This window comes from Microcebus murinus, chromosome 12, assembly GCF_040939455.1.
Source record: "Microcebus murinus isolate Inina chromosome 12, M.murinus_Inina_mat1.0, whole genome shotgun sequence".
In the NCBI taxonomy this organism is placed as follows: domain Eukaryota; kingdom Metazoa; phylum Chordata; class Mammalia; order Primates; family Cheirogaleidae; genus Microcebus; species Microcebus murinus.
The window spans coordinates 35,148,610-35,173,873 of record NC_134115.1 but is presented as its reverse complement, the minus strand read 5'-3'; the positions used below and the strand labels follow the sequence as shown (position 1 = coordinate 35,173,873).

The 25,264-nt window shown below is 37.7% G+C and overlaps 1 protein-coding gene across 5 annotated transcripts in view; it reads right to left on the bottom strand.

The window, feature by feature from the left end:
• The window catches only part of KDM4C (lysine demethylase 4C), a 367,466-nt gene that overhangs the window by 300,969 nt on the left and 41,233 nt on the right, over positions 1-25,264 (bottom strand). For 4 of the 5 annotated variants that reach the window (XM_012738388.2, XM_076008693.1, XM_012738394.3 and 1 more), the window contains 2 exons: positions 19,503-19,678; positions 13,423-13,537 (listed from right to left, as the gene is read on the bottom strand). In XM_012738388.2, coding sequence (XP_012593842.1) covers positions 13,423-13,537; positions 19,503-19,678 — 291 coding nt within the window. Of the gene's footprint in view, positions 1-5,093; positions 5,239-13,422; positions 13,538-19,502; positions 19,679-25,264 lie in introns of those variants that run through there. The other variant, XM_012738409.3, reaches the window with a different exon arrangement.

The window sequence follows — 25,264 nt, the reverse complement described above, 5'->3', positions numbered from 1 at the left end:
GGTAAGAGTATAGGTCTAAAACAATATCATGAAACCAACACGCTAGCCCCTAGACTACCTGCCTCAAATTTTTACATGACTCTTTTTGGCCCCTTTCTTTTGCTCTCCCTTTGCTGTGACAATGGGTCTGATCATCATCTGTGACACACGTATCATGTTCTATAAACCTATACCTTGCTCTTGCTCTATAATCCTATCTTACTCTGCTCAATAAACCTCATTTTCTTGCTTGCTTTAAAAAAAATTTTTTACATGAAAGAAAACTAAATGCCTAATTTGTTTCAGCCATTGATTTTGACTCTATTTCTGACAGCAAAATAATGTCTGATTGATATATTTCCTCCTTTGTAAGCAAACCCATCAGTACCCACTTCTCCCATTCATTGGTTAATTCTTAAGGAAAGAAACTAATATATCAGTGTATGACACTATTGTGATTCTACAAAAGGAAAAGTAGACACCACTTAGCTCTCCAATGGGACCAAAGTATGAGCTAGACTTAGGCCTTTTCTTAATCACTAATCCCCCCAAAATCTCAATTTTTTTTTAATTCATTCCATCAGAGCCAACTCAGAATTTAGATAAAGAATATATCTGTTCCTCCTAATCCCTCTACAGGATTCTGTGTACTTTCTCTTCTGCTTCTCCCAGTTATTTGCTTTTTCCACCTTGCTTCATTTCCTCTACTGCTGCTATTTCTCACTTAAAACAATTTTAGATTTAACACACTCTCATAAGACTTGGTGAACGGCTGGTACTGTTGAGTTTCCTTTTGATTCCTCATAAAGAAAAACAGCCTAAGGTATTTCTAATGGTCTCATTTTCATTCTTCACAGGGTAAAATTTTAGATCATATACATAGGCATATTAATTCATCAATGGAAATGGAAAACAATAATTTTCTGAATATTGAACTGTATTTCCTCACTATAAAACATTTGGAAAATAAGCTTTGAAAAATCAAACGTATAAACCTGCAAACAAGAGAAAACTATTTTTTCATTTTAAGTGACATCTTTCTCTAAAAAATATATTTATAAGTATGATATAATTAGACTCCTGGCATTCATGGCTCCAACACCGCTCCTGAGAACCCCAAAAGCCCATTGACAGGGGCTGACTTATTTTGAGGAGTCCATGCTAGGATGCTGGTGTATGAAAGCAGCTCCATGGCCTCCCCCGTCTCAGCCAGACCCGCGGCTCTCTACTCTTGGGCAAGGGGATGATGAGAGAGACTGTATACAACACTGGAAACCCAGAGTGGGCATTCCATGATCCTGGGGATATATCTATACTGGTTATCTGGGGTTACTTACTTACCAATGTATTATGAATATTTTCCTAACATTTATTTTACTATATATATTACTCCATGGCTATAACAATTTGCATCACTATTTTCCTTTTTGACATATAGATTGTTTTATACTCTATGCTCTAATTTTTTTTTTAATTTTTTTTGACCACAAACCACCTGTAGAATATGCTCTAATTTTTTAAAAAATAATTTTGATACATAAACATTGGCCCATATATCAGATCATTTGTAAAATAGATTCTAGAAATAGAAGTTGTAGAAGTTGTACATCAATAGTCCCTTTTTGACAAGATTACTTGTATCTTTCCACCTATTTATAATTTCCCCCTTAAAAAAAACACACACTCGCTTTCATATCTTAAAAAGTCATAATTAGCTCTCTGGGAGGCCGAGGCGGGTGGATCTTTTGAGCTCAGGAGTTCGAAACCAGCCTGAGCAAGAGCGAGACCCTGTCTCTACTATAAATACAAAGAAATTAATTGGCCAACTAATATATATAGAGAAAAAATTAGCCAGGCATGGTGGTGCATGCCTGTAGTCCCAGTTACTTGGGAGGCTGAGGCAGGAGGATGGCTTGGGCCTAGGAGTTTGAGGTTGCTGTGGGCTAGGCTGATGCCACGGCACTCACTCTAGCCTGGGCAACAAAGTGAGACTCTGTCTCAAAAAAAAAGTCATAATTAAGGTAAAATCTAGATTACCTGCATCTTCTTTTTTGTGAAAATAGGGAAGATCAGATCCAAAGCAGTAACCGTGCTTCAGAGTGGCACAACTTACCAAAGTCCTTGTGTAAACCTCAGGCAAGGCCTGCTGTGGGGGAAGCACCCTTCTGACCAGTGGAGACCTTGACAGACACTAGCCTAAGAGCTCCCGAGTACACAGCAGCTCAAAGCTCTAACCATCCTTCCTAGTGACCATCTCCAAGTGTAGAGAGAGAATGGGAAAGGGGATCTCTTGACTCTGCCACAAAGTAGGGGTCATCTAGGACAAAGCCTAGCATTTCAGTCTGAGTTTCCTCATCCATAATCGTGTTGGCTATCAGATGATCTCCAAGATTCCTTCCAGCTGAAATCCTCAATGACTATGATCGCCATCCAAATTCAGCACTAAAACTATAGTTTGTAACCTTTGAGTTTCATGTTCTTTCCCCTTCATTAATTCTCACTGCTGTGTCCCTAACACTTCCCACAGAAATCCACCCCTCCAGACACACTCATCATCCAGGACTCACAGGAGTCTTACCATCCTCGCCCCTCACCTTGCACTGCACGTGTTATTTATCCCTTAGGGAAACCATTCATGACTCTCCAGCTAACCAGTAGGCACCCTGCACTGGCAAACACCCGCTATTCCTGACAATTCTCAGGAATTCACAGACCACTCAGAGGTACTCCATGCATATTTGTTGGCTTATCAATTTAATACTTTAGTAAACATTTAAGTATAGTTCAATTGTGAAGTTTAACAGTTGAGAGGTAAAGAGAAGAGTTAAAACAGAAATGACCAATTCTACCCCACATCCTATCCAATGCAATTTTATGTTATATTCCTGACATAAGATCAGATAGTCTCTATGTGAACATTCCAAGGTCAGTATCTCCCTACCTCAAGTGGCTGCCCAATCTGCTCTGGGGGAGATTTATTCCTTAGGACGTTATTTCCAGAGACAGACTGACTGTTCCCACACCTAACCCTCTCACTTGCAACACACTCAAGGACAACAGCCACATGGGCTCTCACTGCTCTTCCATCCACAATCCCTATATCATCCCAGCCTTAATGCTCTGGCAACACCCCTCTGAACACAGCTTCCAGAACTAATGGAACATTTTGGACGCAATGTGACCAATAAAGTTGTACTTCCATCACCTCTCCTGTCTGGATGGCAACATTTGGAGTCATGCAGGCTAAGACTTCATTCACTACAGAGCAGTTGTAACATGCCAGAAGATAATGAGTTTTGATTACCTAGAAACCTAGTTTCACACAACTAAAATCTGAAAGTGACAATCCCACAAGGCAACAGCTCTCTCTGCATCAAAACATGTCTAAGATGACGATATGTTTGCCTCAGATGTGAAATTTGGGCAGTTAGTGTTCTGGATTCAAATTATTTCTTATTTCAGGATAAATGATATCCTGACGTGATAAAAATATAAAATAGAAAGGAATTCTCCTCAAACAGTTAAACTGTTGTACCTCATCTGGAAACACAGAGCCTTAGATAAATTTACTGTCCACTAGCACCACCTAGTGGATAATGGTATTAAAGCTACCCCATTTGGAGGGGAAGACCTACAAACTTAATGCCATTGAGACTAAAACCTTGGTATGAAAAGATTCCCATGCCTCAGCTAACAGATTTCTTATAAAGGGGCCATTGATTTGACAAAATTCTAATATAAAATAAATCTGAAACTTACAAAAATTCATTATTAAATAATTCAGTTCACCGTCTCAAAGAAATGTGGCTTATGAAAAAGCAAACATTTTTGAGCCAGGAGGAACCTCCAAGAGTTGTTAATTCAACCCCTTTCCTTTACAGATGCAGACACAGAGCTTTCCTGACTGTCATGGCTAGGGATGGCAGACTTTGATTATATAAGAAAATAGGTCAAATATACTGAGCTACTTACTACAGCTTTCTTTCTCAAAAGGCTACAGAGAAAGGACAGAAAATGAGGCAGTGAGAGTCTGACAAAGGGCCACTCTCTGGGGTCAGCAATGATCCCGTGTGGACTTTGCCCTACCCCACAGTGACCAGCACACAACCAGGAACTGTCACTCTCTCCCTGCCTCCACCACCCACCGACATCCCTCTTCACGTTAGATGTATCTGCTTTACTCTGCCAGTGAAAACTATCCTACCAATAAAAACAATACAAATAAGATAAATTTCAAATCATCCTACTGAAGAACATCTACCATCGTGGGGAAGCATTCACATGTGTCCGAATGGGAGGGAAAAAAGACAAGACCAAACTCTGTTCATTACACACAAATGTTTCCTAAAAATACAAGCATGGAGGAGTATTAGTAGAGAAAAAACATTGGAAGGAAATATAAAAAACTATTTTTGACAGCAGTTGTCAAAAATGCCAGGAATATGAGTGATTTTAATTTTCTCTTATAGAATACTTTCTAGTTTTTATATGTTTGACATTTATATTTTTACCTTTACATTTACCTATACATTTTTACCTTAAAATATATATAAGTTATACCTATAGATTATGAAGAAAACTAAAAAGAGAAAATGCTAAGAGGGGTAACCAAAAAAAAAAGAAGATGAAGAAAGGTAAAAAAAAAAATAAGAGGACCCCAACCACCCATCTGCCAGTGCAGGAATAACAAAAACAATTTCCCCAGCTCTCAAGAGGAAATATATAAAATAAGAAAATTACATTTTTTATCTTAAGAGGTGCCACAATATTTTTCAAACTGTTTTGAATTTTATATCACTTGTCCATTAATAAATACCTGAAGATGACAAAAGCAATAAGCTACCAAATTAATATTAAAGGAAAATCTTAGAAGTACAATTTCCTGAAATATTTTTATATATTTTGAGATGCAGATGTGATTTCATCTGTTAAGTCTACTGTCCACTTCTCAAAGTTTGCCTCATTTATATGAAAGATTAAGTGACATGATGTTCCCTAATGAACTCCATGGCTTCCAGTTTGAGAACCACTGTCTCTGAATGTGATAAGCTCTTTGAAGAGCATATCAGGGATGCAGATACCCGAAGGTCAGTGAAAAAGGACAGAACACTTACCTTGCTTCAAGATCTCTGCATCCTCGATGTACAATGAGATCAAAGGAGTCATCATTTGCTAAATATCTTCTGGCAGTAGTTTTTGAAGTGTTGTCTCGTGACCACTGGGAAACACCCAGATCCTATCGGAGGCTCTCTGACATCAAAACTATTTATATAATTATAGCAGGACATTATTATTTGCCTTTTTCACTTTCATTCTCACATGAGTGTAACATGCAGTTTCCAGAGGCTACATGACACCATAATAGATTAAATGCAGATAAGAATCATCTATTGGCCAAGAGCAGTGGCTCATGCCTATAATCCTAGCACTCCAAGAGGCCAAGGTGGGAGGATCACTCAGCCTGAGCAAGAGTGAGACCCCATCTATACTAAAAATAGAAAAATTAGCCAATTATCATGGCAGGTGCCTGTAATCCCAGCTACTAGGGAGATTGAGGCAGGAGAATCACCTGAGCCCAGGAGTTTAAGGTTGCTGTGAGCGTGGAAAGCACTCTAGCCCAGGTGACAGAGCAAGACTCCATATCAAAAAAAAAAAGGAATCATCTATTAAGCTAGACATAAGAGATCTGACAAATGTAAAAAATGTAACTCTTCTTACTAAATTTTTTATTTGGAGAAATACAATAACATTTTATAAAAATATGTACTGGGTTGTCTTTAATGAATATTTGAAGTAGTGTCACTTTTGATTTATAATATAATAATAAGAGTAGATATAACCTACTTATATTTTTTTAAATCCAAATATAGCATTCTCCGAGATATGAGATAGAACCTACTTAAACAAAAGCTCTTTGAGGGCCACAATAATTATTTAGAGTGTAGTGGTGTCCTGAGACTGAAAAGATTGGAAAATTGCTGTCCTGAAGTACTAGAATTCAGAAAAATGCACACTGGAGGTTACTAGAACCCCTCCCTCATCCTCATCCAAAGCATTTTCCAAGCTTCTTCTTGTAACCAGTCCACACTTTCTAAAGCATAACTCTGATACTATCACTTCCTATTAAAATAATCTCAAGTTTTATCCAAGATGTACAGAAAACAATGAAAAACATTCAGGAAACTTCAAGATGTAGCCCCAGGCTATTTTTCCATCATCAATTCTATAATTATTTAGGTGCATTCTTTTTTTTTTTTTTTTTTTTTTACATTTGGTTCAGTCTCATGAGGTTGAGTTAGCTATCCTCAAGTTTCACGTAAGTTTTATAGTCACAGATGTCAGTTATCGGTTGCCAGGGGTAGGTGCATTCTTTACAGCAGATACTATGTTAGAGATTGAGGCTAGAGAGTGTATAAGAAATGATACAGTGGACTCAGAGCCATCAGTGGACTCAGAGTCTCCTACAGAATAGACACATGAATAAATACAGGTGTCCTTCATTTTTGGTACTTATTTTCCAAATATTTTCTGTAATAATTTTTTTAGCCAATATCCACTGTCCAAATCAAAAACTCCCTATGATGATGTCTACCAGCAGAAGTGTTTCAGTTGTATACAAATCTAGGTCAGAGAACATAGACTGTAGTTAAATTTATCTCAGATGTTTTCCCAAAAGGAATACGCCTCCTGCCCGTATTAAATGTATTGGCACCATTGCTGTCACCTTCCCGTCATTCATAGTGAAAACGTCTCCTGAGAAAGTGGAAAAGCCCAAGGAGAAAGTGAGTGTGTGAGACCTAGAAAAGCCTGGGAATAGCTGGAAGTGATGATTCATATTGAAGGAGGGAAGCCCACAGGACATGATTTTGACAAGTCCCAATCTCCTAAACATACCAGTGTTGCTTCTGGAAAACTTCACTGTGTTACTCAAGCCAGCACAAGATTTTGAAAAACTAGAGAAAATCCTTGCACAGTGGGCTAACAGCCACTCTCGGGGTAGGAGGCCCCTGAGTACCAGGCTGGCACAGGAGAAGGGGTGGGCACCTTTGGAGATCTGCAGGCAGCAGCAATGGGGGAGCAACACAATTCAGTAAAGAGCTGAGTTTCATAGCAAGAGCTAAATAGTCTGAAAGATCCAATAGCAGTATGAGATGGCATAAGTTGAAGGTCACAGGTAAGGTAGTGTCCCCAAACAAGGCGTGTGGCTATCTTCCTCCAGTTAACTGCAGAAAACTATCACAAAAGATGGTTACATGAAAAGGAAATTCTCAATCTTGATGAAATACTATCTCATAGGTTTATTTCAGAAGATAAGAAAGAAGTACCTGGACACAAAGCATCCAAAGAAGGCTAATTGCTCCGTGGGAACTCGGACAATGAAGATAAGCTAAACTATTTGTGGTGCAACACACTGGCTCTACGGAGCCAGTGAAGACTGCCCTGCCTGTTATGATAGAGGCATTCAAGCCTGGGCATTGAGGAGGGAGATGAGTCTTAGGGGATGAACAATCTATCACCACAGAGTAAAATAATAATCTTACAAAGAAGACTTCTGAACACAGACAATACACTTGGAGATCCTTCTAGTGTTTTTGATCATGAAGGTAACAGCCAACTTGGACAAGGCACATGGAACTTCATTTTAATCCTCAATTTAATGAAGCATTATCATCATTAGGAATATCACCTTATGCTATACAATAGGTGTTGCTAGAAATGCAGCCCAAAATAGCACAGAACACAAGCCTGATGACTTCCTTGGTCACTGTACTAGGGTAGGTAATGTTAATGTCTATTCTTAGCTCTCACACACAGAACACACATGTGGCTTTGCCTTCAAAGTCGATGGAGGTACACATGGCTAGTGGCCACCTCAGAAATTTTCTACCTTCTGTGTTTTCTACAGATATCTGCTGGCTTTCATGCCCCTTAGCCAAGTTTTATCATCCCATGGAGTTATAGGACTTTTTTCTCTCTGTCCCTCTTTTCTCTTTATCTGTCTTCTTTTTGTGTGTTTGTTTCCTGAAGAAATCCCCACACTTCTCCTAACAGAGTTCTCCTAACTTTTTATACGTAGAGACTATTAGTAAAGGCTAACTAAAACTTTATCAGCATACCTGCTCTTAGTAAAACATGGCCCAAAAAATTCAGATCTTACGTCTCTTATACTTATGTTATTGTTACCAAAGGATCATCCAGTGCTTACCCAGGGGCAAAGGTGGCTCTATTTCTAAGAAATGTTTAAACTACAGAAGGTTCCTGAAATCACCAAATACTCCAATTTCATTGTCACAATGAATCAGTATAGTAAATTCTATTAATCTTATTATCCTGATAACAGTCAGAATTTTATATCTATATCACATCTATCTGAAAAAGGACTTGTACATGCTTCTGGAAGAACAAATAATTGTGCCTCTTTATAGAAGGCTGGTAAACTTTTTCTGCAAGGGGAAAGACAGTAAATATTTTAGGTTTTGGTGGCCACACAATCTGTCACAACCAACTTAGTTCTGCCATTATAGAGCAAAAACAGCCATATGTAATATGTGAATGAATGAGCAAGGCTGTGCTCCAACAAAACTTTATTTATAAAAACAAGCAACAGGTAGAATTTGATGGCCAAACCCCGCTCTGTTTCATATACCCAAAGGCTGGGTTTTGTGACCCCACGCTTTTGATAACTTTGTCTTTTGGTTTAAAAAATAAAACTTGCTAAGTCACATTACTGTTACTATTTCCACAGACTACTGTCCATGGTGTTGAGATTTTTAGTATAATATAGGGAACTCAACCTCTGAAAGCAGCAGCAGAGTGAAAGAGGGGTCTAGACTCAAGCCCTGGGATTTCCAGGCCCTGCTCCCTTTCCTATTAAGGCTGATTATTCTGATACAATCCTTCATAAACACCCTCACCCCCAATTCCTGCACTGTATCTCAGCCTGGATCAAAATTACAATGGCACCATGTCTGCTCCTTAAAAGATTTGCCTGGTGTTAGGACATGTGCATCAGTGCCAGGGGTTGGATCCACGGCCTGGGCCCACAGCCATGTCTCAGGCCTCAGGCAGACCCTTCCCTCCCAAATCCCACAGCCACTATCCCAGGTGGGCCTCATCCTCCTAACCCCCTGCTCAGCAAATATCCTCAATTTCAGCAAAAATACTGAGATTATTAAGTGTGGTCTTGCCCTCTAATCTACCTAGCTCCTGCCCCATCCTCCACTCTCTCTCCTCTCACTTGAACTCAGTCAGCTAGGCCAAGTTCAGATGTCCTCTCTCCTCCATGAAGTCTTCCTTGGATGTAAGCCTGCTTGAGATGCTTCTCCTACCGGCTCCACTACCCTTTGCGGCCAAGCTCATTTTAACTATTGTCCCTCTGCTCCTCAGCGTCTGTGAACTATTAATACTTGAGAAGCAGGATCCTTATCCATCTTTGTACCCTGCACAAACTAGTTCTCTTAACTCTCCACACCCTCTCTGAGAACTCTCACCTCGACCAAAAAAAGGTTATGGCTCCCCAACCATTCTTTTTTTTTTTTTTTTTAAGCCTCTAAACATTTGGCAACCCCAACCATTCTTTAAAGAGTAAAGGAAATGGTTATAATGAGAAATTAGGGGAGAAACTGAACTGCAATTTGATGACTCTGTAATTGCTTTCAAAATAATGCAATGAACCATAAGAAACCAGTTTTCAGCACAATTTAAACACTGAAGAATTAAACTATGTAAAGATATGATAGTCAACAGCAAAACAATACACGGGTTTTTCTCAATGCATATTAAGATGAATTCAAACATTCCTGACAGTTATTATTATAACACACACTCTTCATCACTCCCTTTAATGCACTCTCTTTTCATATTCTTCACCTACCTCAAGGGATTTACACAAGCTATTTTTCATTTGTTTGAAGTTAGGCATCTTGAATGTGTTTGGTTTTGTTCACTAGAAGCAGTTTACAACACTTCTCTCATGTCTGTCTTTATGCTACAAAAGCATTGAAAATGTCAGCCCAACTCGGGAGCTGCTAAATGCTCCCTCAGAGCCTGCAGAAATTCCATAAAATACTATGCCATGTAGGTCCTACCAAAATGACAGACTTCTGGCTCTAAAAGCTGTAAATGAGGATGGTTTTAAACTGCATGTTTATAAACCAGCGGATTTTGTTCATTGGATTTTAATAACTAAAGTTACTCAAATCTGAAGTCTAAAGTCAATGTTCCCTTGAAGCCATGCCAATGAGTAATTGGTTTTCAAACTCAAGTGGTAAACTGATAAGCACAGCAATCCAAAGTCCATCAACCTTATCTTTGCAGTCAATGATTAGACTCTTTTATTATCAAATACAGAAAGCTAATTCAGGGCATCTTTATGTCTGAATTGTTCTGAAAATGGTCACGAATATACTGCTTCTAACTCTTTACATACTCAAAAAGAAAGGAACAAAGAGGTCAATGATCCTAAGAGGTGATTAAAAAAACAAAAACAAAAAACCCAGACTGAGTTTTCTTTAAGTTTAGAGCACTCAGAAATGCAACCTCTAAGGTCAGGATCCAGAAGATCCCTCAGCTTAACCTTCCTCTCAGAAGCCTGAACAACTGCCAGGATACAACAGGGAAGAAACCGTGAAGAAGGCAAAAAATAAACCATCAGCTGGTGGGGAGGCGGGAATATATAGTTGACAAAGACCTAGTCTGACACCTTCTCACAACTATAAGATTGACTATGCATCTTCCCACTAACCAAATTCCTTAAAACCGATTTGGGGGAAAAGGTCATGTGGCAGCCCTTCTGCTAGCCTCATAACTTTGGAAAAGTAGTTGAATCTCTCTGGGTACCAGGTTTTGTTAAGTGTAAAATGCCAACAGTATTTACGCTGCCTCACTCATTTCAATGGAAATCCCACAGAAGCCCTTTTAACTAGGCAAGATGCCATATTCTATAAGGATGCTTACCATTAATGGCATAATCTAAAGACACCAGACACACATAAATGTGTCCAATATGCCCACTCCCATTTGCACAAACTGCTCTGTCACCAATCGTTTCCTACATGTTCTTCTTGCTACCACATCCTTCCCAGACACTTACTCTAAGCACTAGAAGTTGCTCTTGCCGCTCCCCATATCCCATGCATATATCACTTGCTCTTGCCTTTGAGTAGCATTTAGTACCTGCCCCACCATAGCTACTCATACACGTTAAACGTATAATAGATTTATTATCACTAAAGAACAAATCAGTACAGAAGACACCTGGAACTGAAATACCAAAAAAAAAAAATCTAGCAACCATTTAATACAAGGCACAATTTGCAACTGGTAGTCTAGACATGGCTTGTTCTAGAATAAACTGAAATGGTCCTTCTGGAAAGTTATGTCAGAAATGCTTCAAAAGCCAAAAAAGGCCAGGCGCGGTGGCTCATGCCTGTAATCCTAGCACTCTGGGAGGCCAAGGCCGGTGGATGGCTGGAGGTAAGGAGTTCGAAACCAGCCTGAGCAAGAGCGAGACCCCATCTCTACTATAAATAGAAAGAAATTAATTGGCCAACTAATATATATAGAAAAAATTAGCCGAGAATCGTGGTGCATGCCTGTAGTCCCAGCTACTCGGGAGGCTGAGGCAGGAGGATTGTTTGAGCCCAGGAGTCTGAGGTTGCTGTGAGCTAGGCTGACACCATGGCACTCACTCTAGCCTGGGCAACAAAGTGAGACTCTGTCTCAAAACAAAGCAAAACAAAACAGTATGCATTACTTTAATAAACAATAAATTCTCAACATAGAAGTTACTTATACTAGTGAAAATATAGAAGGGAGAAAGGTGTTTTTTGTTTGTTTTTACCTTTTATTTTTCATACTTCAAACATATACATATTTAGAATGCCGGTCCATCATCTAGCTTCAATTATAAATATTTTGCCAATCTTCTTTCATCTATATCCATCCTACTTTATTTTCTGAAGTATTTGAAAATCAAATCCCAGACCTCGTGTTTTTTCACCCATATATATTTCAATGTGCATCTTTAATTGATAAGAAAAAAATTATATAGTCATCATGCCATCATTACATCTAATAGGACAAAGGTAATTCCACAATATCGTCTAATATTCATAAAGCAAATGTGGCAAAATACTAACTACAGGTCGAATATCCCATATCCAAAATGCTTGGGACCAGAAGAGTTTCAAATTGGGATTTTTTTTTCGGATTTTGGAATATTTGCAATATACTTACTGGTTCAGCATCCCTAATCCAAAATGCAAAGTGCTCCAATGAGCATTTCCTTTGAGCAGTCAGCTCTCAAAATGTTTTGAATTTTGGAGGATTTCAGATTTCAGATCTTCAGATTAGGGATGCTCAACCTGTATTGTGAATCCAGGTGAAGGGGTCTCCAGGTGTGCACTGCACTACTTCTACCTTTTAGTAGGTAAGAAATTTTCAAAAAAAAAATAAAAAAAATAAGGGAAGGGATAGAAGGTTACAAAAAGGAAAAAACAAAAAAATCTATGGTTAAAATACACCAGGAAAAGGCAAAAAGAATTGAATTACAACCAGTGTATTATGTCCCCATGAAAAACGACTACATAAAGACTATTTAATAACACGTACTTTTTGTTTTTTGTTGTTTTGTTTTTTTGTTTGTTTTTTTTTTTGAGACAGAGTCTCCCACTGTTGCCCGGGCTAGAGTGCTGTGGCATTAGCCTAGCTCACAGCAACCTCAAACTCCAGGGCTCAAGCAATCCTTCTGCCTCAGCCTCCCAAGTAACTGGGACTACAGGCATGCACCACAATGCCCAGCTATTTTTCTACATATATTAGTTGGCCAATTAATTTCTTTCTATTTATAGTAGAGACGGGGTCTCGCTCTTGCTCAGGCTGGTCTCGAACTCCTGACCTCCAGCCATCCACCCGCCTCGGCCTCCCAGAGTGCTAGGATTACAGGCGTGAGCCACCACGCTCAGCCAATAATACATACATTTTTTAAAAATGTATAATTTGTCTCTGAAAAAAGGAGAATATAAGCCTGTTCAAATATAACTATTTTTAAATGGTTAGTGAGAAACCACTAGAGTATACCTAAAATATTGCTTTTGCTTTAAGGTGGTAGTATGATGGATAATATTTCCTGTTTTGCAAACATTTTCATAATGCACTTGTGCTTAAAAAAAATTTTTTTTAATGTAACGTAAAGATCAACCAGGTAACTGCATACTATGTTACTGTTGAACAATCTCAGGTATTCGTACAATTAGCTGGCTTCAATTTGAAAAATACCAGCAGCAGAAATCCTACTGAGGAGCCTTTATTTCCTCTTATACTCTGAGGAATTATGGATCACTCAAAAGCCAACAAATGACTCCTTCTCAACTGTCTAAAATGGTAACAAAGATAGTCCCATCCAAGGGCCCATTACAAAATCCATTATAAATATAAATGTACCTCATCATATATACTCCCGTTAATATCGGCACCATAGATAGGTGCCACAAATGTTAAATTCTTCCAGTACTTGCGCTCCAAATCTTCATAATCCAAATATCTCGGAGTACAATATCTGAAAAGGTAGATGAAAAAAGTACAAACCAATAAGATGGTTTTAAAATGTTTTCCTCCCCTTTGATTCACATCACTTTCCAAAACAAAATTCTAACAAAATACAGCAGACACCTATGTTGTCAAATCTAACAAACACATAAAATGTATTTATCATAGATATCTGAATATTCTTAAGATCCTCAAATAACTCTATTATCATTTTATATTAGTAGTAGCAGTAAAAATATTTTCATTAAAGTATCAACATGACATGTCACATAACATCTGAAAAAAAAGTATCAACGATATAAGCAAAAAAGTAGTTAAAAGGTCATTATTTTAGCTTTCAAAATATTTTTAAATCTTTATCCAATGATACTATACTAAGAAACTTCATAGATTTATATGTAGAGAACATGACACCGATAGAAACATTGACAAAGGACAATTTCACTAAAAACACAAGAAAGAAAACTAAAATAAGATACTTTGCAGTTATTTGATTGGCCATGCTTAGTATATTAATGGCAGGAAAAAGTGAGACCTCTTACACAGCTGCAGTAAAAATATGAACTGTTAAAACCTTTCCAACATATAATTAACATATAATTTTTAAACACATTATCAAAAACCTTAAAAAATCACCTCTAGCACTTGATTCTAATAACACAGATATGTGTACAATTGTAGACAGCCCAGGATGTTTGCTTCAGCATTAATTGAAAACACAAGCCAATATCCATCAACTAATAATTAGATTTTCTTTCTTTTGCTTTTTTTGAGACAGAGTCTCACTCTGTTGCCCGGGCTAGAGTGTTGTGGTGTCAGCCTAGCTCACAGCAACCTCAAACTCCTGGGCTCAAGCGATCCTTCTGCCTTAGCCTCCTGAGTAGCTGGGACTACAGGCATGCATCACCATGCCCAACTAATTTTTTGTATATATATTTTTAGTTGGCCAATTAACGTCTTTCTATTTTTAGTAAAGACAGGGTCTCACTCTTGCTCAGGCTGGTTTCGAACTCCTGACCTCGAGCAATCCGCCCTCAGCCTCCCAGAGTGCTAGGATTACAGGTGTGAGCCACTACGCGTGGCCTAGATTTTCAAAAATACAGAACATAAATAAGGTTAATCATTCTAGGTACTGACATTAAGTTCTTTCTACAGTGAATAGAGAAGTTACAGAATAGTGCGTATAATATGATCCAATTTAAGTAAAATTAAATAACTGTAATTGTACACTAAGTAGCCATGAAATATACACCAAATTATTAATAATGTTTATCTCTCACATAAGTATTACATAAAAGCACTTACTTCTTTGCATTGTTATGATTTAACAATAATCTTATGTTATCAACAAAAAAGGAAGTAAAAAAAGGTGTTTAGCAGTAGCAACAATCTCTATAAAGCATATTGAACACTGTAGATTAACTAATTACAGAACTATCAACATGTACATTCACTACACTGGGAAACCCAATCTGGTTATCTACATAATAAGCAAAAAGATCAAACAACTTCATTTGACAACCATATCTGCAATACAGAACAATTTGCTGTTCTACCCAGAATACTAGAATCTCACAGCACAGGCAAAAACAAAAGGATGAGCATGAAAGCACCACTAACTTGACATCATTCCACCACTTCTATTAGTGGGTTCCAGTAGTATCAGGAATTCTAGACACAAGCTAAACAAGCTAACCAGAGGTCAAAGTCAGGTGATTAAGACAGATGCACATCTCTATTCCCCAGAGCACAGAACACAAAAAAGAACAGAAAGGGGAGAAGAAGGTAGTAGAAATGCTATTTATTAGGACTTCTAAAGAAACATCATGAATTTTAGAAATTGAAGTTCTTAACTGCCTTACACTATATATGAAGACTCCATCACCATACACCCAGTCAGGATCAATTTTTAAAAACCCATAATTCTTAATGGGAAAGTTAAAGTTTGATATTGGCCATTGAGAGTAAATTTTAAAATCACTGTGGCCAGGCACAGTGGCTCACGGCTGTAATCTTAGCACTCTGAGAGCCCGAGACGGGCGGATCATTTGAGCTCAGGAGTTCGAGACTAGCCTGAGCATGTGAGTGAGACCCATCTCTACTTAAAAATAAATAAATAATAAAAACAAAACAATGAAAGAACTACAAAAATCATTTTAAAAATTTTAAAAATACATGAATTAAATAAAATCACTGAGTATTTGAAACAAATGCTGATTCTAAGCTAGAAAAAATTGACCAGTTCACTTGGGTAGTACCTGATTCTAATAAATCCAAACTACAGTTTCCTTCCTTAATGGATTGTCAAATAATCACAACTAGTCCACAAATCCTCTGTCAATTTATTCAACACTGATTCAATCATACCTTCCTCTATAGCACAGTTATTAAGAGGTGGGCTTCAGGACCATGCTGCCTGGGTATTAGTGCAGGCTTCTATTTATAAATTACATAATCTCAGACAGGGGCCTCAATTTCTCTGGAACTCAATTATTCCTCTATAAAATAGAGATAATAACGGCTGAGGTGTTGTGAGGGCTCCATCACCTAATTATGTAAAGGACTTACCCCCAAGCCTAGAAAAAAGTACAGATCTGTAATATGAACAATGCAAATTCACCTCTATACATTATTACATTAGAGCTATGTTGAAAGTCTCTAGATTTTCTTTGGACTAAGATGCATTATCAAACAAACAGGCATGTTTGTCTCTGCTATTTAAACCAAGCACATTATGTACTGTGTACCTATCCAAAGGCATGTACCAAAGGAAAAGAGATGAATGGAAAAACTGCCAGCATGCTTCCTGCCGCCCATAAAAATTGGTCCACCTCATGACAACTCCACAACTATTATGAAGACAGCCATGTGATCCTAGCATAGCTCTGTATGGACAAACAAGAGCACTGGCTTGAGGCTTAGAAATCCATTTCTATTGGCATTTGAAATAAATTTCCACATGAAACTGGTAGAGAAAATATAATAAGATGAATTTCAAAGGTATTTCACCATTATAACAATTATGATGAAATTAATGTGAATCAAAAGATAAGTTAACTGTAAAAGAAATAAAATTTAACCTAGAATAATCTTTCAAACAATTTCTCAAAATGGTGATATTTCATAATTTAAAAAAGAGAGTCAACTATTTTTTTAACATCTTTGAATTCCAGAATATCAAGAAATGTACCTTTTATTAGTAAGTAAATCTTTACAATCTACCTAATTATCTGCACCATTTCAAGTATATTTTATCTTTTGTGACACTATTCATTCAATCAACATATGTTGAAAAAACACCTACCATATCCCAGATCCTATACCAGGAACTGTGTATACAGTGGTATACAAAATAGACAATGTCACCTGAATGATTCTCTTCAGGAAGAGTAAATCTACAAACAAGCGACCAGAGTAAAAACTGAAGAGATATGAATAAAAGTAGTGCCTAGTAATATAAATTCTCTTGAAATAAAAAATTGGTATCGGCCGGGCGCGGTGGCTCACGCCTGTAATCCTAGCTCTCTGGGAGGCCGAGGCGGGCGGATTGCTCGAGGTCAGGAGTTCGAAACCAGCCTGAGCAAGAGTGAGACCCCGTCTCTACTATAAATAGAAAGAAATTAATAGGCCAACTAATATATATAGAAAAAAAAATTAGCCGAGCATGGTGGCACATGCCTGTAGTCCCAGCTACTTTGGGAGGCTGAGGCAGAAGGATTGTTTGAGCCCAGGAGTTTGAGGTTGCTGTGAGCTAGGCTGACGCCACGGCACTCACTCTAGCCTAGGCAACAAAGTGAGACACTGTCTCAAAAAAAAAAAAAAAATTGGTATCATGCTACAAATATCTAATGGACTAGACATGATGATCAAAGTTTCTCTATGACAAGAGAACAAAGGATTTCAAGGTTCAATTCTTATCAGTATTCTGAATATTCAGAATTCTGGAAGAGTCTGATAAAACGAGTACTATCTATGATGAAAGTTTCACATTTTCAATTAATGAGATCTTAAAAAATGAGGCTCTACCAATGCCTACACAAAAATTTCAAAAGAAGCGATTCAAATTAAATTAAATACAGGCCAAGCACAGTGGCTCACGTCTGTAATCCTAGCACTCTGGAAGACTGAGGTGGGTGAATTGCTTGAAGTCAGAAGTTCTAAACCAGCCTGAGCACGAGCAAGACCCCATCTCTACTAAAAATAGAAAGAAATTAATTCGCCAACTAATATATATAGAAAAAAAAATTAGCCAGGCATGGTGGCGCATGCCTGTAGTCTCAGCTATTCGGGAAGCTGAGGCAGTAGGATTGCTTGAGCCCAGGAGTTTGAGGTTGCTGTGAGCTAGGCTGATGCCACAGCACTCACTCTAGCCTAGACAACAAAGCGAGACTCTGCCTCAAAAAAAATAAAAATAAATAAATTAAAAATAAAATTATCAATTTCTTTGTAACAGCCAAAGTGCTCCACAGTAGGAATTTAACACACAGAAGATTCTTCAAGTACCATCATGCGTTTACAACATCAAATATAATTTTTTTACAAAAAGAAAAAAGTAGCTAAATTTATCCAAAGTGTTAACCTCATTTACACCAACCCAAGGAATCTGAACAACTATGCTTTTTGGTTAGTCTTTTAGATTTGGTTTTGGGGTTTTTTGTTTCTTTTTTGTTGTTGTTGTTAGATTTGTGTTTTAATCAGAAACTTTTAAAAATATACATATACTTTAATAGCAATCATAATTGGGATAATTTTTAAATATATCCACAAATTCTTTGACACTCCTCCCTTCAAGTAAGGTTGCATTTACTCCCTTGAGTATAGGCTACACTTAACAACTGGCTTTTAACAAATAGAATATGGCAGAAATGACAGTGCGTCACTTCTGAAATAAGTCATGAAAAGACACTGTGGCTCCCATCTTGCTAACTCTCTCTTGGATTACCTGCTCTAGCAGAGGCCAGCTGCCATAACATGAGGAGCAGTCCATGTGACAAGGATCTGTGTGCTCCAGCCAACAGTCACATAACTGGTGCACTCTTGGAAGAGAATCTTCCAGTCACAGTCAAATATTTGGATGACTGCAGCCCCAGCCAACATCTTTACAGCAACTTCATGGGAGACTCTGAGCCAGAGCCCCCAGCTAACCCACTTCCAGATTATTGACCTTCAGAAATTATGGATTAGTTTAAGCAGCTAAAATTTAGAATACTTTGTTACACAACAATAGATAACTATTGCAATAACAGTGGCCTTTCATGTTGTTCAAGGTTTTCTTTTAAAATAACTAATCTTCTAATGCACACACATATATTAAAATATATATGTATAAAGCTTAAATATTGTAATACAATTTTTAAAAATATCCTAACAAAGATGAAATGTATATAAACAAAAATTCATAGCAGCTGGGCACAGTGGCTCATGCCTATAATCCTGGCACTTTGGGAGGCTGAGGTTGGAGGATGGCTTGAGGCCAAGAGTTTGAGACCAGCCTGGGTAACCACAGCAGTCTCTACAAAAAATTAAACAATTAACCAGGCATGGTGACATGAGCCTGTGGTTCCCAGCCTTGGGAGGCTAAGGCAGGAGATCTCGAGTCCAGGAGTTCAAGTCTGCAGGGAAGTACGATTGCACACGTCTGCACTCCAGCCTAGGTGACAGCGCAGGACCCCATCTCATAAAAAAAAAAAATTTTTTTAATGTTTTAAAAACTCTAAGTAACTAAAAGACAGAAAGTTCCATTTAAAACTATTATGAATGAGATAATAAAATGAAGAACAATTTCCTTAACAGTCAACTAAATGTTGGAAGGCAACCACCTGAACAAAAGAAATAGTTAAATGAGGACTGACAGAGATTGTCTAGGAGACTCCTTCTTTTTATGATAACTACTCTGTCTACTTTCTTTCTTACCATACATATATATATATACATATATATATATAAAATAAATATAGCCAACTGAATCTACTCACTTCCCACTATTGGCCAGTTGCCTGAACTCCTTCACGGTCATGGCTTTTTTCTGGATGTTGTATTGCGTGAACAGTCCGGACTGCCCTGTGACCATCTGCTGAATCGGCGCTGGAATAAGCAAATTATCAATGTCATCATAGCACTGTCTTGGCTTCCACTCCTTAGGAGGAATCACCTAAAAATAAAACAACAAAATAAAATATTTTCTCGAAAATACTGCAAGTAATTTAGCTTTTATATTCCAACCGAATACAACTGAAGAATTTTTCAGCATCTCTATAACAGAGGAGTAAAAAAGAAAAATCACAAAGATTCACAATAAGGAAATATGATTGTTTTAACAACAAAATTGAGTACTCACTATACTAAACACTGTACTTGCAATAACTCATTATTGAGTTAGTATGATTACCATCTCTGGTTCATAGATAAAATTAAAAGACATAGAAGTAAAATAACTTTCTGGGTTCAAATGGCTAAAAAGTACTTGAGCTGAAATTCAAACTGAGAGCATAATATCTGAATTCACACTGAGCCATTATGTTAACCACCTCTCAATAGAAGATAAAATTATGTTTACAGAAATCACTTCTTTCCCAAAGAAGTTCATCTTTATTTAATTTTACCTAAACATCTAACTATGTGTTGCTTATATTATTTTGAGAAAAATAAGTAAATATTTATTTAGTCAATATTATTTTCTTTATAGACCTCTCACTCAAAACGGCAAATAACACAGTCGTGTGCTAGTAAATGTTTACCAACTAGCTTTCTGGGAAGGTGGCGGAAACCTTGATTCATAACTTTTGCCTATTTCCTTGGTGTAATTATTCCCACCATGGCCAGTTTGAACCTACCAATGAACATCAATGAACGTGGAGCTGGGAAGAGATGTGCACTATCAACTCTCAAATGCCAGTATGAAGTGGCTCAGCACACCACGGTTTTCCAATGGCATTTAGACAATTACTAATAGTGAAAAAATCCAGAAACATTAAAACCAAAACACATACTGAGATGATTAAAAATTAGAAAATACGGGCCAGGAGTGGTGGCTCACGCCTGTAATCCTAGCACTCTGGGAGGCCAAGGTGGGCGGATTGCTCGAGGTCAGGAGTTCAAAACCAGTCTAGGCAAGAGCAAGACCCCGTCTCTACTAAAAATAGAAAGAAATTAATTGGCCAACTAATATATATAGAAAAAATTAGCCGGGCATGGTGGTGCATGCCTGTAGTCCCAGCTACTTGGGAGGCTGAGGCAGGAGAATCGCTTGAGCCCAGGAGTTTGAGGTTGCTGTGAGCTAGGCTGATGCCACGGCACTCACTCTAGCCTGGGCAACAAAGTGAGACTCTGTCTCAAAAAAAAAAAAAAAAAAAATTAGAAAATACAGGCCGGGCAAGGTGGCTCACACCTGTAATCCTAGCAGTCTGGGAGGCTGAGGCAGGTGGATCTCTCAAGGTCAGGAGTTCGAAACCAGCCTGAGCAAGAGCGAGACCCTGTCTCTACTAAAAATAGAAAGAAAGTAATTGGCCAACTAAAAATATATAGAAAAAATTAGCCAGGCATGGTGGTGCATGCCTTCAATACAAAGTCATGAAGTAAGTCATGATTTATAGCTGAAACTTTTCTACCTTTATAAGTTGTTTCAATTTTTTTAGGACAAACTAAAATTTGTGTATAGAAAAATATAGCACACATAGAAAAAGTGCATAATCGCAAATACGTAGCTCTATGAATTATTATAGAGCAAACACCAAAGTATACAACGTCCAGGTCTAAGAAGCAGGATATTGCTGGCATCCCAGAAGCCCTCCAAGTGCCCTTTCCAAACACATCCTCCTCTTGCTCAAGAGATAACTACTATCACGGCATTTATGACAATCATTTCCATACTGAGCTTCAGTTTCATGCTTGGGTATGTATACCTAAACATCACTGTTTGAAATGTACAAAAATGTAATCTCACAGTATATATGTTTTATAGTTTATCTTCCATATTTCACTCAATATTTTTATGAGATTGAAATTAATGGCCTATGTAGCTGAAGTTCATTGACTTTCATTCCTACTCAGTATTCCCTCATATAAATATTTACCTATTCAGAAATTGGTTACTATTGGCCGGGCACAGTGGCTCACTCACGCCTGTAATCCTAGCACTCTGGGAGGCCGAGGCAGGCAGATTGCTCAAGGTCAGAAGTTCGAAACCAGCCTGAGCAAGAGTGAAACCCTGTCTCTACTATAAATAGAAAGTAATTAATTGGCCAACTGATATATATAGAAAAAATTAGCCAGGCATGGTGGCGCATGCCTGTAGTCCCAGCTACTTGGGAGGCTGAGGCAGCCAGATTGCCTGAGCCCAGGAATTTGAGTCTGCTGTGAGCTAGGCTGATGCCACTGCACTCACTCTAGTCTAGGCAACAAAGCGAGACTCCGTCTCAAAAAAAAAAAAAAAAGAAATTGGTTACTATTCATGCTCACTTGGTTTTTTTCCAGTTAATGGCTATTGCAAATAATGCTATTAATATTTCTGTACACATATTCTAAGTGTATATGTGCACAGAGGTCCCTACAATATGCACATATAGACAGACATCTAACAGTGATATTACTAGGACACACATTATGTTTGGTTCAAATGTAATAGTTACTTGCCAAAGTGGTTGTACCAGCTCATACTCACAACAGCAATATAGTAGAGTTCCTGTTCTTTCATGTCTTCATCATCACTTTACACTGTCCATCATTCAAGGTTTTTGTTTGTTTTGTTTTTTTTGTTTTGTTTTGGTTTGGTTTGGTTTTTGAGACAAAGTCTCACTCTGTTGCCCGGGCTAGAGGGCCATGAGGTCAGCCTAGCTCACAGCAACCTCAAACTCCTGGGCTCAAGCAATCCTCCTGCCTCAGCCTTCCGAGTAGCTGGGACTACCGGCATGTGCCACCATGCCCGGTTAATTTTCTCTATATATTTTAGTTGGCCAATTAATTTTCTTTCTATTTTTAGTAGAGACAGGGTCTCTCTCTTGCTCAGGCTTGTCTCAAACTCCTGACCTTGAACTATCCGCCCGACTCTGCCTCCCAGAGTGCCAGGATTACAGGCGCAAGCCATCTTGCCGGGCCCATCATTTAAGTTTTAGTCTTCCTGGTTGGTGTATGATGGTACCCAAGTGTGAATTTTATTTGCACTTTCCCCATAACTAATGAAATCTGTTCCTATGTTCACTGACCTTCCTGATAGTCTCCTTTGTGAAGTGCTTATTCAAGTCTCTTGACCATTTTACTATTGCATTATCAGTCTTTTACTTATTAATGTGGGGCCTTTTATACATTCTGAATATTCTCAGATATGTAAGTATGCATACATATACAGGGAGAGAGACAAAGAGTGTGAGTGAGTGAACACAAGAGCACACAAATACCTTGTCCTACCATATCCTGTAACTTGCCCTACAAACTTCTTAAAAGTATCTTTTGATAAACATAAATTTTAATTTTAATGTAATCCAATTTATTCATCTCTGCCTTTATAAGTACTGCTGTAATCTTCAATTTGAAAAATAAATACTTCCCTACTCTAGAACAAGAAAATATTCTATTTCGTATTCTAAGAGTGTTAAGGTTTTGCTTTTCACATTTTAGACCTATAATGTATTATACCTGTAACTGTGAAAGACTCAGGTCCAGCTTATCACATAAAGAAATTTGGGGTTAGGAGATGAGCAACTCAGTCAACGTTATACAGCTGGTAAGTAACAGAGCTGTCAGCTCAAAAAAAAAAAAAAAAAAAAACAAGTGAAAGTGAGCTATCAATTTTACATTAATTTTCATCAGCAATACAGGGACACTATGTATTATTCTCCAAGGTATGTTAGTTTAAAACGAGGTGTGTAAACCATGTCCACCTGGGCTAAGAAATAAAATAAAAAAAAAATAAACGAGGTGTAGAGACCTCTGTGCACATATGCACTTAGAATATGTGTACAAAAATATTAAATGACTGTGTATCTACATATATACATCCATAGTGTATGTTACTGAAAATATACATTTAATGTTTTAAAAGAATATGTGCAATCACACTATATGAATATGGATAACCATAGTATTAATACATTGTCTTGATAACATACTGAAAAGGAAAGGGGGTTGTATTTAAAGTGTTATAAAAACTAACTTTTTTCATCAGAAATAAGTTTGAGTAATTCAAAAAAATAAAACAGATTTATTCAGAGTCCTCTTTTGAGATAAATATATCTGTAATCAAAAATACTATTGTTGGCCGGGCGCGGTGGCTCACGCCTGTAATCCTAGCTCTCTGGGAGGCCAAGGTGGGCGGATTGCTCGAGGTCAGGAGTTCAAAACCAGCCTGAGCAAGAGCGAGACCCCGTCTCTACTATAAACAGAAAGAAATTAATTGGCCAACTAATATATATATAGAAAAAAGTTAGCCGGGCATGGTGGCGCATGCCTGTAGTCCCAGCTACTCAGGAGGCTGAGGCAGGAGGATTGCTTGAGCCCAGGGGTTTGAGGTTGCTGTGAGCTAGGCTGACGCCATGGCACTCACTCTAGCCTGGACAACAAAGTGAGACCCTGTCTCAAAAAAATAAAAATAAAAATAAATTAAAAAGTTTTATAGCAATTTCTAAACATAGAGAAGCAAGGCATACAATAAATTTCAAAAATCCAAATATCACCACCTTGTGTCTACTTTGCACATGTGTTCAAAAAACATTTTCAAAATTCTTAAGTTCAGGTCTATAACAAAAATTTTGTTTTTGAACCATAATTTTAAATGTTAGAACATCAGATTTCTTACATATGAAAGCACAACATACTTAGGTCTTCAAATGTAAATGTTAAATGTTTAAGTTAAGCCTTTATATTTAATGAATCTAAATGAAAGGAAGCCATTCCTCCTAAAGTTCATTCTTCCTGATAATGTCAAAATACATATTTTACATCATCATTCCCACGAACCCATCCTGGCCCCTACTCCTTATGGATAAATTCCAGCTAAAAATCTGTATTTTCATTATGTATCTTGTAATAAATTGCTATTACTACCATCTACCTACTGAGGAAGGACCAGAAGAAAAAAGGGCAGTGCTTCTGACAACCTTTCTTCACCTGTGGGCGAAGATACGTCTCTTGCATTCCCTGAGCTGTTCGTGAAACTATCTAATGTGCATAGCACATAGCCATGGCTCAGGACAATCAGTGTCCACACTCCTCATGGGGACAAGCTTCACTCATTTTCTACATAAAAAAGATTCATCATTATTTCCTTCCATAAAAACAATACAAGTTTTACATTTAAAGAGACCATCACTCCTTTCTCTTTCCCAACTTGACCAACTTTATAGACAGAGGTGTTCTCACTCTAGAAATAAAAATTAAATCTAAAATATAAATCTAAACAATGTTGAGAAGAGAAAAAGCAAGACAGACTAAAATCACAGACCAAAGTCACTACTATTAGAACTACTCAACCAATTTCCTCAAATCATAAAGGAAGGCCAATTCATTAAATGTTGTCAATAGTGCATTAACAAAGAACCTCATGGGAAGATATATTTCCTAAGGTAGTCTCAAAAGCAAACCAGCTACCTTGATGCAGGCTTGATTCTTACAATATGATTTGATTCGGTGCAGTTTTATACATTCGCTATTACTACAACTTTCACAACAAAAGGGAAAGTAGATAAAACTGAGCTTTTGTAACTTGACATAAGTGACGAAAATTACTAGAAACAAACAGTTCACT